Raw genomic sequence first — 14,452 nt, forward strand, 5'->3', positions numbered from 1 at the left:
GCAAAACACAGAAGAAAGAGTGGACTTCTGCTACGAGGTTCTTTCAGAGACTGCTTGTCAGTGTGGCCGGGGACGGAGCTGTGACTCGCCCGGTGTGAGGCCGGGTAGAGAGAGACAGCAGCCTACGGAACAGCAAACTTTGACTGTGGATACCCGGCTGCCGGGTCAATAGTCACTCCCACGCAGAGCAGACCGTGTACTTTTCAAAAATAGACAAACACACTTTCACTTTAAATGCGCAGTAAGTCTATTTCAGATGATCAGCGTGGACCGTCTTTCTCTTAAAAGGCTTTATTCTACTCTGTGTGTCACGTTGGAAAGCTGTAGCTTTTTGTGCTAAATTGATTAACGTTTACATGACTTATGTGCACTTACGCGCATCATTATCTTCTGTTTTTTTTTGGGAGGGGGGGGGGAATGTTACAGCGCCACACACAGGCCTGACATATGTACTATAACGTTAAACGGAGCTTCAAGGCACAGAATTTGCCTCGAACATTTTTTGTAATCGAATTATTAGTTACTCAACTAATCATTTCAGTCCTACTGGATCACTGGATCTATACTGGATCACAGTATTTTACTTTGCCTATACTGATCCAGTACAGACCCCTAATTCAAATATTGATATTGTTTCTCTTACAGCAGCTGTTTCAGATCACTCCCTTATTAAAGTCCATTTCAGTGGTAAATAAAATGAGAGAAATTAAGCCATAAACATGGGGAATTTAGCCTAAATTCACCTGCTGCTGGTCAGATTTGACCTGCATTGTTGATTGCAATTGTTGATTTTAGTGACATCATCTTTGAAACTGTCCTCTGAGCCACTGTGGCTGATGTATTGGAATAGAATGGGAAGAGTGTAATTTCTTACAGCTGAAATTAGTTTTTCGTGTTGTTGCATGGTAAATACATGCAAAAGAAGGTGAGAGCATTTTTTTTTAATGCCTCCTGGACAGACTGCAGAAATGAAGTTCGCAAAGCTTGGGAAAAGGCTTTAAAGGAAAAGAAAATGCACTGATAATTTATGATTGGGTTTGTAGATGATGATATTGAGAGACCATATGAAAAGCTGTAGGCATGTGTGATCATTTAAGTGCGTTCTTGTACGGCTGGTCTAAAGCCACCAGCAGCTGGCCATGCCGGCTGCTGGTGGCTTGGGAACAGGGTACGTCACATGGGAACAGAGGTTCAACACACTGGCAGTGTTGCTCTTCAGTATACTAGGGGCAAAGCTGATCCCACATCAATATCGGGTTCCAATACTGACGTAATTCGTGGATCGGAATTTCCCAATCCAACCTGCGGGATTTTCAGATACTGGAGAGAAGCCACGTCTGTGAAACCTCGCTCATGCTGCCTACTCTCTGCTGTGTTTATTGCTGAACGGGAGGAGAGGAGGGGGAATGGGAGGTTTCTGCACTGAAGTCGAGCTGTTTCTTCCGCGCGCCGCAGCCGAGACGAGGTTTTAAGCCACCCTTAATGGCAAATTTCCGCCCGGCTCTTGGGTTCAAATGATCTGTGCTGCTGAGCATTGATTTTCCAAAAAATGAACTGAACTGTTACCGAAAAATCAGCCGCTTCAACATCCCAAGGCTGTGAAACACTTTAACAGCAGCTCAGAGCACAGCTGAGGAGGACAGCCGAACAGAGGTTCACTTTCTCTCCGCTGAATGGGGGAAAAATCCTTCAGTGTTGACCCAGTTACTCCCGTGAGCACCTCTGATGATACATTTAGAAATTTAGTTTATTTTACAGTTGAAAGTTTTCATGCTTGCTCAGCAGGAAAACGGCGAGTGAGAGGAGGAGGAGGCGGGGGGGGGGGGGGGGGGGGGGGGGGGGAGGAGCGAGAGAGAGAAAGACTTACATCAGCTTGTGTTCATCATCTGTAGCTTTCTGTGCCCATGCTATGTCACAGCAGTTCCGCAAGTGATCCGGGGTTTTTTCTGATTGGTTAAAATTGTGTCAATGGCAGCATTTATAGCATTTAAAAAACTGATGTAACAAAGGATTATAGCTTTTCCACGTGTGCCCAGGAGAACTCTAAAAAAAGCATTTTGCCTCTCCTGAAAGCGTGGAACTGGCCATGATTTTGGTTTGTGCTGTGTCACTCCAGGCTAAGATAAGCTACCGGAGCTGGTGAGACTGGTGGAGGAATGCCATTTGCTGTGGACAAATGACAGTGCAGGCAGCTGAACAATTTTACATACTGAACACAGCAGGAGTAAAATCAGCAATGCACCTTTCAGGATATGTATTTATTATTGCTTTGTGATTAGCCAGTCTTACTGAGATGCAAGTAATTTTTTTTGTCTTTTCTCAATACACCACAGGTTATAAATAGGTGGAGACGGATCATATGTTGATCACAAAAAATACAAGAATTGAATGAATTAAAGCCATATTACATTTATAGACAAAACGCAACCAGCACAAGTGGAATAGTACTATGCTTTTATAGCTTTCCTTTATGGATTTTCATGTGTCTGACTAGACTGCTCTTATGACCAAATCTTTTACCACAATCAGAACAGCCAAATGGTTTTTCTCCTGTATGAATTCTTGTGTGCTTCATCAGATCAACCTTCTGTCCAAATGTTTTGCCACACACAGAACACCCAAATGGTTTCTGTCCTGTATGAATTCTCATGTGTTTGAACATATTGCTCTTATGTCTAAAACTTTTACCACACTCAGAACAGTCAAATGGTTTCTGTCCCGTATGAATTCTCATGTGTGTGATCAGATTTCCCTTTTGTCCAAATCTTTTACCACACTCAGAACAGCCAAAAGGTTTCTCCCCCGTATGAATTCTTGTGTGTGTGATCAGATTATCCTTATGTCTAAATCTTTTACCACATTCAGAACAGACAAATAGTTTCTGTCCTGAATGAATTCTCATGTGTATGATTAGACTGCTCTTTTGTCCAAATCTTTTACCACAATCTGAGCAGCAAAAGGTTTTCTCTCCTGAATGAGTTCTCATATGTGCGATGAGGTTGCCCTTTCGTCCAAATCTTTTTCCACACTCCGAACAGCTAAAAGTTTTCTCTCCTGAATGAACTCTCATGTGTGTAATCAGATTCCCCTTCAGGCCAAATCTTTTCCCACAATCAGAACAGGTAAAAGGTTTCTCTCCCGTATGAATTCTAATGTGTGTGATCAAATTGCTCTTATGTCCAAATCTCTTACCACAACCAGAACAGCCAAAAGGTTTCTCGCCAGGATGAATTATGTGTTTGTTCAGATCATTCTTATGTTTAAATCTTTTGCCACAATCAGAGGAGCCAAAAGGTTTCTTTCCGGTATGAATTCTTATGTGTTTGTTCAATTTACCCTTCAATCCAAATCTTTTACCACATTCAAAACAGTCAAATGGTTTCTCACTTGCTTGTATTTCTCTATGTTGTTTTGTCTGAGAGTTTAAACCTGAATGAAGTTCTCTGGCCTGTTTCAATTCACAACTGTTGTCAGTCTCAGTTTCAGAACAGTCTGAACTCCTACCACTGTGGTCTGGTTGTAAATGACTACTTGCACTTGAGTTTCTGATTGGCTGTGGTGCAGGCTCTGTGCTCGCATCAGTTTGCCTTTGATAAACTTGTGGTGACTGTGGTTTTTCATCATCATATTCATTCTTCACAGGGACAGCAGTGAAAGGGAACTCTGTTATATCAGCCTCATCCAGCTGGTGAAGCTGCTGCTCATGCTGACCTATCCAAAGTGTCTCTTGCTCCTCTTTAAGGTCTTCCTGGTGTTCTGGGAGAATTTCTTCTTTAGCCACCAACAAATGCTGCATGTCTGCAATGAAACAATGAAATTGTTAATATTCAGAAAAACACTCTTTAAATATTGATAAAGCTGCAGATGGTGACTGTGACCTGACCAAAGTTAAATTCTTGGACTGACTGAACTGATCGTATGGAAACATACATCACGAGTAGGGATGGGTATCGAGAACCGGTTCTTTTCGGTTATCATTAAGAAATGATTCGATCCACCAACATCAATAGCCTTTTTGCTTAACGATTCCCTTACTAGTCCTTCAGAGGAGCCGTTGTTTTTGAGGGTGTTTGTCGGGGAAAATGATAATTTTAGCATCTTAGCAACGTATATCGTAGCTTACAAAATAGTTGGTTCTTTTGTGTTTGATAACCCACAATAATTCATACTTTTGCCCACATTTATTTTATACGTATTTGTTAATACCGTTACTGTAGGTTTAACTACTCTATTATACTTTATACACTAATTACCGTTTTTGTTTACCGTGTTAGCTTGCTGGGTACGGTTGGTTTATTTACGGCTAATTTAGCTCTTCTACTATAACTAGCTTATTTTCGCCATTTACAATTCTATTTTACATGGTGTAAATTTTTAATGATTCATCAGTTTATGTGTTCCTTTAAAGATATCAACATATAGTACCTAGGTTCTTAGGTTTCCATTTGATAGCATAATGATTATACTTTTTATTTTCCTATACAACCCCTGGCAAAAATTATGGAATCACTGGCCTCGGAGGATGTTCATTCAGTTGTTTAATTTTGTAGAAAAAAAAGCAGATCACAGACATGACACAAAACTAAAGTCATTTCAAATGGCAACTTTCTGGCTTTAAGAAACACTATAAGAAATCAGGAAAAATAATTGTAGCAGTCAGTAACGGGTTACTTTTTTAGACCAAGCAGAGGGGAAAAAATATGGACTCACTCAATTCTGACGAATAAATTATGGAATCACCCTGTAAATTTTCATCCCCAAAACTAACACCTGCATCAAATCAGATCTGCTCGTTAGTCTGCATCTAAAAAGGAGTGATCACACCTTGGAGAGCTGTTGCACCAAGTGGACTGACATGAATCATGGCTCCAACATGAGAGATGTCAATTGAAACAAAGGAGAGGATTATCAAACTCTTAAGAGGGTAAATCATCACGCAACATTGCAAAAGATGTTGGTTGAAGAAATCAGGAAAAAAAAAATTGTGGCAGTCAGTAACGGTTACTTTTTTAGACCAAGCAGAGGGAAAAAAATATGGAATCACTCAATTCTGAAGAAAAAATTATGGAATCATGAAAAACAAAAGAACGCTCCAACACATCACTAGTATTTTGTTGCACCACCTCTGGCTTTTATAACAGCTTGCAGTCTCTGAGGCATGGACTTAATGAGTGACAAACAGTACTCGTCATCAATGTGGCTCCAGCTTTCTCTGATTGCTGTTGCCAGATCAGCTTTGCAGGTTGGAGCCTTGTCATGGACCATTTTCTTCAACTTCCAAAGATTTTCAATTGGATTAAGATCTGGACTATTTGCAGGCCATGACATTGACCCTATGTGTCTTTTTGCAAGGAATGTTTTCACAGTTTTTGCTCTATGGCAAGATGCATTATCATCTTGAAAAATGATATCATCATCCCCAAACATCCTTTCAATTGATGGGATAAGTGTCCAAAATATCAACGTAAACTTGTGCATTTATTGATGATGTAATGACAGCAATCTCCCCAGTGCCTTTACCTGACATGCAGCCCCATATCATCAATGACTGTGGAAATTTACATGTTCTCTTCAGGCAGTCATCTTTATAAATCTCATTGGAACGGCACCAAACAAAAGTTCCAGCATCATCACCTTGCCCAATGCAGATTCGAGATTCATCACTGAATATGACTTTCATCCAGTCATCCACAGTCCATGATTGCTTTTCCTTAGCCCATTGTAACCTTGTTTTTTTCTGTTTAGGTGTTAATGATGCCTTTCGTTTAGCTTATCTGTATGTAAATCCCATTTCCTTTAGGCGGTTTCTTACAGTTCGGTCACAGACGTCGACTCCAGTTTCCTCCCATTCGTTCCTCATTTGTTTTGTTGTGCATTTTCGATTTTTGAGACATATTGCTTTAAGTTTTCTGTCTTGACGCTTTGATGTCTTCCTTGGTCTACCAGTATGTTTGCCTTTAACAACTTTCCCATGTTGTTTGTATTTGGTCCAGAGTTTAGACACAGCTGACTGTGAACAACCAACGTCTTTTGCAACATCGCGTGATGATTTACCCTCTTTTAAGAGTTTGATAATCCTCTCCTTTGTTTCAATTGACATCTCTCGTGTTGGAGCCATGATTCATGTCAGTCCACTTGGTGCAACAGCTTTCCAAGGTGTGATCACTCCTTTTTAGATGCAGACTAACGAGCAGATCTGATTTGATGCAAGTGTTAGTTTTGGGGATGAAAATTTACAGGGTGATTCCATAATTTATTCCTCAGAATTGAGTGAGTCCATATTTTTTTCCCTCTGCTTGGTCTAAAAAAGTAACCGTTACTGACTGCCACAATAATTTTTCCTGCTTTCTTATAGTGTTTCTTAAAGCCAGAAAGTTTCCATTTGAAATGACTTTAGTTTTGTGTCATGTCTGTGATCTGCTTTTTTTCTACAAAATTAAACAACTGAATGAACATCCTTCGAGGCCGGTGATTCCATAATTATTGCCAGGGGTTGTAGTATGCTAACAGAGTTACTTTAGATAGACACCAGTACACTCACACACACTCATAGCTTCTGCTTCTATAGCTTAGCCTACTAACTATATTTGATTTTACTACTAGTCTACATACTAAATTACCTATACTACAATCTTCTCCTGTGATGTCTTATCCTTCTTATGTCTTATTATTTATTATATATACCTTTTTCTTGAGCTGCTTGGGTGGGTAAGGAGAGTTCCCATGAGATAAAAAAAGCTTTTTAACATACCATCCCTGGTTCTCAAGACCAGGCACCTAAGTGGCTCTACTCTACTCTTTTCTACTCTCCTATTTTACTCTTCCTTATTAGACATTTAGATATACCTTTGTATACTGGCATAGTTCCACTGTAGAACAGGAATATAATATATAAGATATACCTTACTAAATTTTCATTTCTCTACGATGATGTAATCAACTGTTTCTGCAGCGCGGCTTTGATTTGAACCTCGAACCAATGAAGCAGTGCTTTGATCCGCTGCTTCGTTGGATCTTTGCTTCGCTCCTCTTCAGAAGCATCAACTCTGCTTCTTATCCCCTCTCAAAGCCATTAAAATATGTCAATCGTGAGTCACTTTTGTGCGGATTAAAGTGACTAACTGGGACTCCTGTCTTGTTGCAAGAAAGAAACGAGACTCATCCTCTGTTCTGTCCGCTCGGAATTTATAATTTCAAAGCGAATCGCCATTTAAATCAAATGACACCTCTTTCCAAACGTTGTAATACAATCAACTGCAACTGATCGAAATGGGTTTTTTTCCCTCCCAAAATGAGACGTCCTGGCTGACGTGCAGCAGCCCAAGACTGTATGGCTGCAGTCCCGCAGACTCCAGCAGCCAGCTGAGCTCAGCTCAGACGTATGGAGAGAAATCTATGCCGTTAATGTCTGAAAGGAAATGCTTTTGACAAAATCTACAGATTTTTTTCTATGTCCAGAGATCAAGGATCCAGTGACCAATTTCATATTTACTTACTTTAAGACTCAATAAAATGTTGACATAGAAAACCTGTAAAGCCTACTTGTACCACACAGAAAATTCACAGTTGGTATCGATAAGGGAATCGATAAGAAATCGGATTGATAAGCATCGATAATGGCATCGATGTCGATAAAATCTTATCAATACCCATACCTAATCACGAGTGTTTGGTCGATGTTTCACACATTATTGAATTGCAGCCAGACATTACATTTTCACAATTTTAATGATTAGTCCAGTCGAATCTGAGTCACAATTTTTTACTGTGACAGGACATGACTGGACAAAAGTGACATCAGCAATGACAGTTGAGTGCAGTGCAAATTCCTGTCAAACACTGACTACTCGTTTTGATAGTTTTTTGTTGTTGTTTACATGACTATTGTGACTGAGAAATTAGTTTTGTTGGCTCTTGTCTGTTCCATTTGGTTAACCCTTATCCAACACATATGTGGAGGACATCTAGTGATTCAACTGGCTATTGCATGGATATCTGTATCAGTACTTGGGATCATTTTAGCACTCCCATGTTTCAAGCACAGTGCAATATGTAATTACCTCCTGACCCTTGGAGTAGATACGTCTAACAGTTGTTTTCACTTTTTTTCAGAACTAGTGGATTCACACGTGTGAATGCTTACATGATACTTTATCAGATGTTATCTATTAGCATGACTAGCCTGTTGATTTTTCCTCATGCATGCTACCTTGTTAGAGAGTATTGTGTAAAAGTATATATAAGTTTATAGTATGTGGGACACCTGGGTAATGGAACAAGTAGGGCATTGCCTGTTGGGGTGCAATACAGTGGAGAAATTGTGTGCCCCATGCCCACTACGGTAACCATGAAGGCCCAACAGGAACCTTGAACACAAGATGGCTAACGGGGCTCTGTTAAAAAAGACGTCTTCAACGGCAGATCAGGCAGAGGAGGTGACAGCTTGTAACCCAACAGCTGTGGAGGCACATTAAAGATTGCAGCACGTCCTCAGAACCCAATTGTCTGGGACTTCCCAGCCATTGCACCAGGCTAAGGATCTCTCAAGATCCATGTTTTTGTCTATGTGCAACAACATTCCCACAGGCATCTCTAGATCAACCCTGGATGTAGATTTTCTATGCTGTGCTGCACATCCACAAGTCTTTTGGTGGTGGACAAAGCGTGACAAGGGCAGGATTGTGAATCTGGAAGTCTTTAGTTCTGACCCGGCATGGAAATGGACGTTGGACCCTTGGAAGTAGTAAGTGGGTTTTTCAGTAGCTGTATCTGCGACTTTGCAGCCATATTTAGGATCTGTTCTGCCCACCCTAAACAAGAAGGGGGCTAGAAAAGGTGCTCCTAAACAATGGACACGGTAATCCAGACAGGTTAAGGTGAAGCAGACTGAGGGTCACCAACTCTGCAGTAGAAAAACAAAAACACAAGTGACGAAATTTGGTGCATGGAGCATACAAACCTTGATGGAAAACAAAAAATTAGCACCAACCAGAAAGGCAAGCAGCTCTCATCTCATGCAAACTCCAGAAACTTGACCTCAACATAGTCACCTTGAGTGAAACAAGACCAGGAGAAGGCCAGCTATGGGAGGGGCTACACTTTCTTCTAGAAAGAGCTTCCTGAAGAGAAACAACAAATTCACAGTGTCTGTTTCATCACCAAGTAGCCTCTCCTTCCAAAATATCCTGAACTCCTGGTGGGTGTCAGTAAAGAACTGATGACACTCCATCTCCAACTTGTGAGTGAGTGCCACCATCATCCGTGATTATGCACCAACACTTGTTGCCAACCATGAAGTGAAGAAAACCTTCTATAGCAAGCTGGACACCATTCTGTCTGCTATCCCTGCATCTGACAAGATCATCCTCCTCTGCAACTTCAATTCTTGGTTAATCAAGGACCACCAGGTCTGAAACAGAACCATCAGGAGAAACAGAGTGGGAAAGTTAATGTCAACAACACCATGCTTCTCAGAAAGTGTGCCAAATAAGATCGCATTATCACCAACACCATCTTCAGACAAAAGCAAAACTTTAAAGTCTCCTAGCAACACCCTCACTCTAAGCACTGGCACCTGCTCAACTACATCATCATTCGAAGATGTGGCCAGAAAGATGTCCCGTGTACCAAGGCAATGACTGCTGCAGGTGACCGTTCAGTCATGAAAGTGGCCCTTGAAAAAAGAATTTTTTTTTTCCCCCAAGATGTTGGGGTTGCTGCAGCTACTGGGGGACCGGGTGTCTGGGGGAAATACTACATGCAATTTGATGCAATCTGGTGCAATTAATAAGCTAAATGAGAGCTATTATCTAAGTCCCATTTTCTTGCTCATTTTAGTCATAAAAACCACATTTACTCATACTGGCAATATGACAGAACTATAATCCACAGTCTGTCATATGGATTACAATACGGTGTTTTTACTATTCCATAAAAATCACATTTGCATTGGACTGTTACTGTTCTCTCTCTACATTTATATAAACATTTGACTTCAGCAACTGGTGCTTTATTTATAATGACTGATAGTGTCTTAACATGAACAAAAATAAAATTTGGTACCAGTAAAGCTGCACTTACTGTTCATTAAGTTAAACAATATTTAACTTAATGAACAGTAAGATTCAGATGGCTTTCGGTGATGATCCTATGGGCATCACACAGATTAAGGAGCGGTACAACCGGTTTAAAGACGTCCGTACAACGGTGGAGAGCGAACCACGCTCCGGTCGGCCATCAACATGCTGAAATGACCAGGTCATTTCCAAAGTGAACACTGTGGTGATGCGGGACCGTCGTGTGACTGTCCGAGAAATTGCGGAAGAGGTGGACATCAGCACTTTTTCGGTACATTCCACTGTGACAGAAGATCTGGCCATGAAAAGAGTGGCTGTGAAATCCATGCTGCTGTTAACGGCGGAGCAAAAGCGCCTTTGTGCTGAAGTCTCACAGGACATGCTGTGACATGCCCACCTCTTCCACAATTTCTCGGATAGTCACACGACTGAAAAGTCACCGAAAACCGTCTGAATCATCCGAATGGTTTCCACCTGGCTGTCGCCCAGTTTCTGGCAAAATTTGATGCGGCACTGCTCCAGTCGTTCCATCTTTTTCCTTGCAATGAAAATCCGCCGAGCGCACTGCACATGTCCTCACACAAAGGCTACTTACCAGCAAATGAGGTTGGCTCATGCAAGCACACGTGATTCAAATCCATCAGGTTTTTGCAAAAAATAAAAAGGTCTGATACTTTTCTAACAGACCTCGTATTTGACTTTTAGAGCATGTACTTTCCTCCAGTTGGATATTTCATGCCCATGTAATAGATGAACCCTAAGATGCAGATTTAGCAGGCTGGAGTTTGCATGAAGACAATCTGAAGACAATTCTTCCCAAAGACAGATTTTGCAACATGATATAAATGTAACGCAATGCTAAAATACCCTTGGCTGTGTGAGCATTGTGTTCTTTATAATTTGCAGTTGTTTAATTAATTATTATGATGCTATTGTCTTATGTACAATTTGCACATGCTTAATAAAGCTTTACATAACATTTTACAAATAACAGAGTCACAGCAACAATAAAAAGAAAAGAAAATGCAACAAACCCCAGAAACTAAGTCACACACTGGCTTGTGATCATTTAGATTTTGCACATCATAAAATAGCAAAAAGTAAAGTGAGGGCCAAAGCAGGGGCATATAAAGGAGACATTTCTGATGCACAGAGGGAAGCTGTCATGCCAACGGATGGGAGTCAATGAACCAAGTCAGCTTGGTGTCTCCCATACACTTGGCACATCTGCACTCGGCAACTGTCGGCCATTAGCTGATTTTACACTGATTCAATACAGACAAACAAACACGTTCACACTCACGCACACACACACACCTACAGACAATTTAAAATTTCCAATTCACCTAACTTGCATGTCTTTTGGTTGTGGGAGGAAGCCGGATCACCCGGAGAGAACCCACACAAACACAGAGAGAACATACAAACTCCACACAAAAAGGCCACAGATGGGAATCGATCCCATAACCTTCTTGCTGTGCTAGAACAACAGTGCTAACCACTAAGCCACTGTGCTGCCCTGCTTTAAGTTTGTTAATACAAGAAAAAAAAATTGAACTGAAAATCTAAGTTCTGATTTTGCACTTTTAAAAATGCAACAATATTTCATGCTGAGAAAGACCACTATGATGCAATGTTAGCTGATGGAGAAGGCCTGAAGGCAATGCTTTGTGTATTTATGGATTCAGAGAAAGTGTCTGACAGGGTACCAAGAGAAGAGTTGTGGTATTGTCTAAGGACATCTGGTGTGGCAAAGACGTATGTGAGAGTGGTGCAGGATATGTACAAGGACAGCGTGACAACTGTGAGATCTGCAGTAGGAATGACACATGCATTCAAAGTGGAGGTGGGATTACATCAAGAGTCTTTTCTTGTTTGCACTAGTGATGGGCAGGCTGACGAATGAGATCAGACAGGAGTCTCCATTGACTTTGCAGATGGCATTGTGATCTACAGTGAGAGTAGAAAGCAGGTTGAGACAGGCCCAAAGATGTGGAAATACACTCTGGACAGAAGAGGACTCTCAGTAGAAGCAAGACTGAATACATGTTTGTGTAAATGAGAGGGAACCCGGTGAAATAGTGCGATTGCAAGAAGCAGAGATAGTGAAGATAAAATAAGTTTAAATACTTTGGGTCAACGATCCAAAATAATGGACAGTGAGGTAGAGAGGTGAAGAAGAGAGCAGTTACAGTGGAATGGGTAGAGAAAGGTGACAGGAGTAATTAGTAACAAAAGAGTTACAAGACAGAAGTGAGTCCAGCTATGTTGTACTGCTTAGCTTAGCGCTAACAAAATGAAAGGAGGCAGAGCTGGAAGGGGCAGAGGTGAAAATGCTGCAATTTTCCTTGGGTGTGACAAGGATGTTCAGGATTCAGACTGAACAAAGAGGGATAGCTCAGGTCGGGCGATTATCAGAGAAAGTCTGAGAGGTCAGATTGAGATCCTTTGGACATGTGCAAAGGAGGGACCCAGGGTACATAGGGAGAGGGATACTGAGGATGGAGCCACCAGGTGAGCAGGAGAGCCTTTCCCAGGGCCAGCACATTTCTGAATTTTGCATGAACAGAGAGAGGACCCGATGCAGCAGCATGCAACACGCCTGTTCAAGGTCAGATTTAACTGAAGAAAAACAGCTTGGCTGTGTGCTTTTTAATCCGGACGTCAGTGCACCAGGTAAATTCTCTTGGCGAGAAGGCGTCACAGAGTTATTTGATTTCCTCGCCGTTGCAGCCACACTGAAAACCAGCACGAGTAGACCCTGTCATCACACAATCACAGTGAGGTGCTGAATGCAGCTCTCTGTGGTGCCAATGGAAATTTCGACATCATCTGTCCATCAGAGCCCCAAATCCACGAAAGACCAATGGATTATGCAATTTTGCTGCTGAAGGAAGTATTTAAATACGTAATTAATACATTTGCTCTATCCATCACAGTGTGACACAGCCTTTAGACATAATCCAACCACTAGGAGCAGTTAGTTAGCAGTATATTAGTTCAAAACAAAATTGTACCTTATTTTGATTAACAGTTTCAAATGTTTTTAGAAATATATTATTGATTGGTTTTGAAAACATACTGAAAATCAATTACATGCTTTAAAATTCAGAGAAAAAAATTGTAAAAAAACCCAAAAACAAATATGAACTTGATCAAATCTGACAGATTTCTCTACGTAAATTGTGTATACAAGTTATATTTTGAGCACCATGCTTTAGTGATTTCAGCAACAACCATATAACACACTGAACATAAATTATACTCAAAAATATAAACGCAACACTTTTGGTTTTGCACCCATTTTGTATGAGATGAACTCAAAGATCTAAAACTTTTTCCACATACACAATATCAGACAGATGAGTGCGCTGCTGACTTTCAGGTTCCGGGTGTTCTCTGTTTTTTTTTCCAGTTTGGAGTAATTTCTCTTGTCGCCATTGCTTTTCTGTGCAATGTCATAAAGAACAGATCACACAATGATTCAACGTGCAAGACTCACACGTCATTGGTCTGGTTAACTCTCACGCAAAAAATAAAGCCCCGTTATTGGCGGAAACTCGGAAAGCATGGATCATGTGATGATTCAACATGGAAGACTCGCACATCATTGGTCTGGTTAACTCTCACACAAAAAATAAAGCGATTTAAAAGCACCATTTCCCACGGGGAAGGTTCACAAACAACGTCAGCTGACTCTCTGTTCACGTGAATCATGACACAGCACAACTGGTACACACAAGTGGATCAGAGAACTATTTTGGCTTTTCTTTGTGTGGTCTCTGGCGGTAACCACCATCCATTAAACAAAGAACCATTGAAACCTCCAGTATGTAAAAAAAAAAAAAAAAAACACACAAAAGGATAAAAAAGTGCACATCACACAAATACAATGAAAAAACAAGTTCGATACTTGTAAGTTTATTTATTTTTCTATTTTTCAATTTGTGGGAAGGAAGCAGAATCTCTTTTTATCAGATGATGCTTTTCCTCGTCTCTTCTGCATATGAAGTTGCAGGAAATGAAATGACTTCCAATGATATTTGAAAGGCAAAGTGCTACAGCTTCTCCTCCCCCTGTACCCAAGCGCCACCATACTCTAAATTTCTCGTGACAGCCGTGGGATGAATGTTTTTATCCAGAAAGAGTTTTGAAATTATTCTTGTCACCTTCTCACCAGAAAATGTGGACAACCTCATCTCTTGTTAAAAAAAAAAAAAAAATCAAATCAGTTTTTACTGTCTTTTGTACTTTTCATAGTTTTGACAGAGGCAGACTTTTTATTCAGCAATTCTGTTAATGTTGCAATTTAATCCAAGTTGTTCTTAAGTATTTTAAAGCAGTGGTTTTCAAACTGTGAGGCGTGCTCCCCCTGG

At 40.7% G+C, this 14,452-nt stretch overlaps 1 protein-coding gene and 1 long non-coding RNA gene across 6 annotated transcripts in view; one reads left to right on the forward strand and one right to left on the reverse strand.

The window, feature by feature from the left end:
• Positions 1-2,303: 2,303 nt before the first annotated feature.
• The window catches only part of LOC117530488 (gastrula zinc finger protein XlCGF57.1-like), a 66,908-nt gene continuing 54,759 nt past the window's right edge, over positions 2,304-14,452 (reverse strand). For 4 of the 5 annotated variants that reach the window (XM_034193402.1, XM_034193401.1, XM_034193399.1 and 1 more), the window contains one exon: positions 2,304-3,798. In XM_034193402.1, coding sequence (XP_034049293.1) covers positions 2,456-3,798 — 1,343 coding nt within the window. In that variant the 3' untranslated portion in view covers positions 2,304-2,455. The remainder of the gene's footprint in view (positions 3,799-14,452) is intronic. The other variant, XM_034193404.1, reaches the window with a different exon arrangement.
• Positions 3,466-14,452, forward strand: part of LOC117530521 — a 44,968-nt gene continuing 33,981 nt past the window's right edge. Inside the window, exons 1-2 of the long non-coding RNA XR_004566400.1 lie at positions 3,466-3,508; positions 11,854-11,858. This is a non-coding gene — a long non-coding RNA (uncharacterized LOC117530521). The remainder of the gene's footprint in view (positions 3,509-11,853; positions 11,859-14,452) is intronic.

The sequence above is a fragment of the Thalassophryne amazonica genome, chromosome 18 (assembly GCF_902500255.1).
Source record: "Thalassophryne amazonica chromosome 18, fThaAma1.1, whole genome shotgun sequence".
NCBI lineage: Eukaryota > Metazoa > Chordata > Actinopteri > Batrachoidiformes > Batrachoididae > Thalassophryne > Thalassophryne amazonica.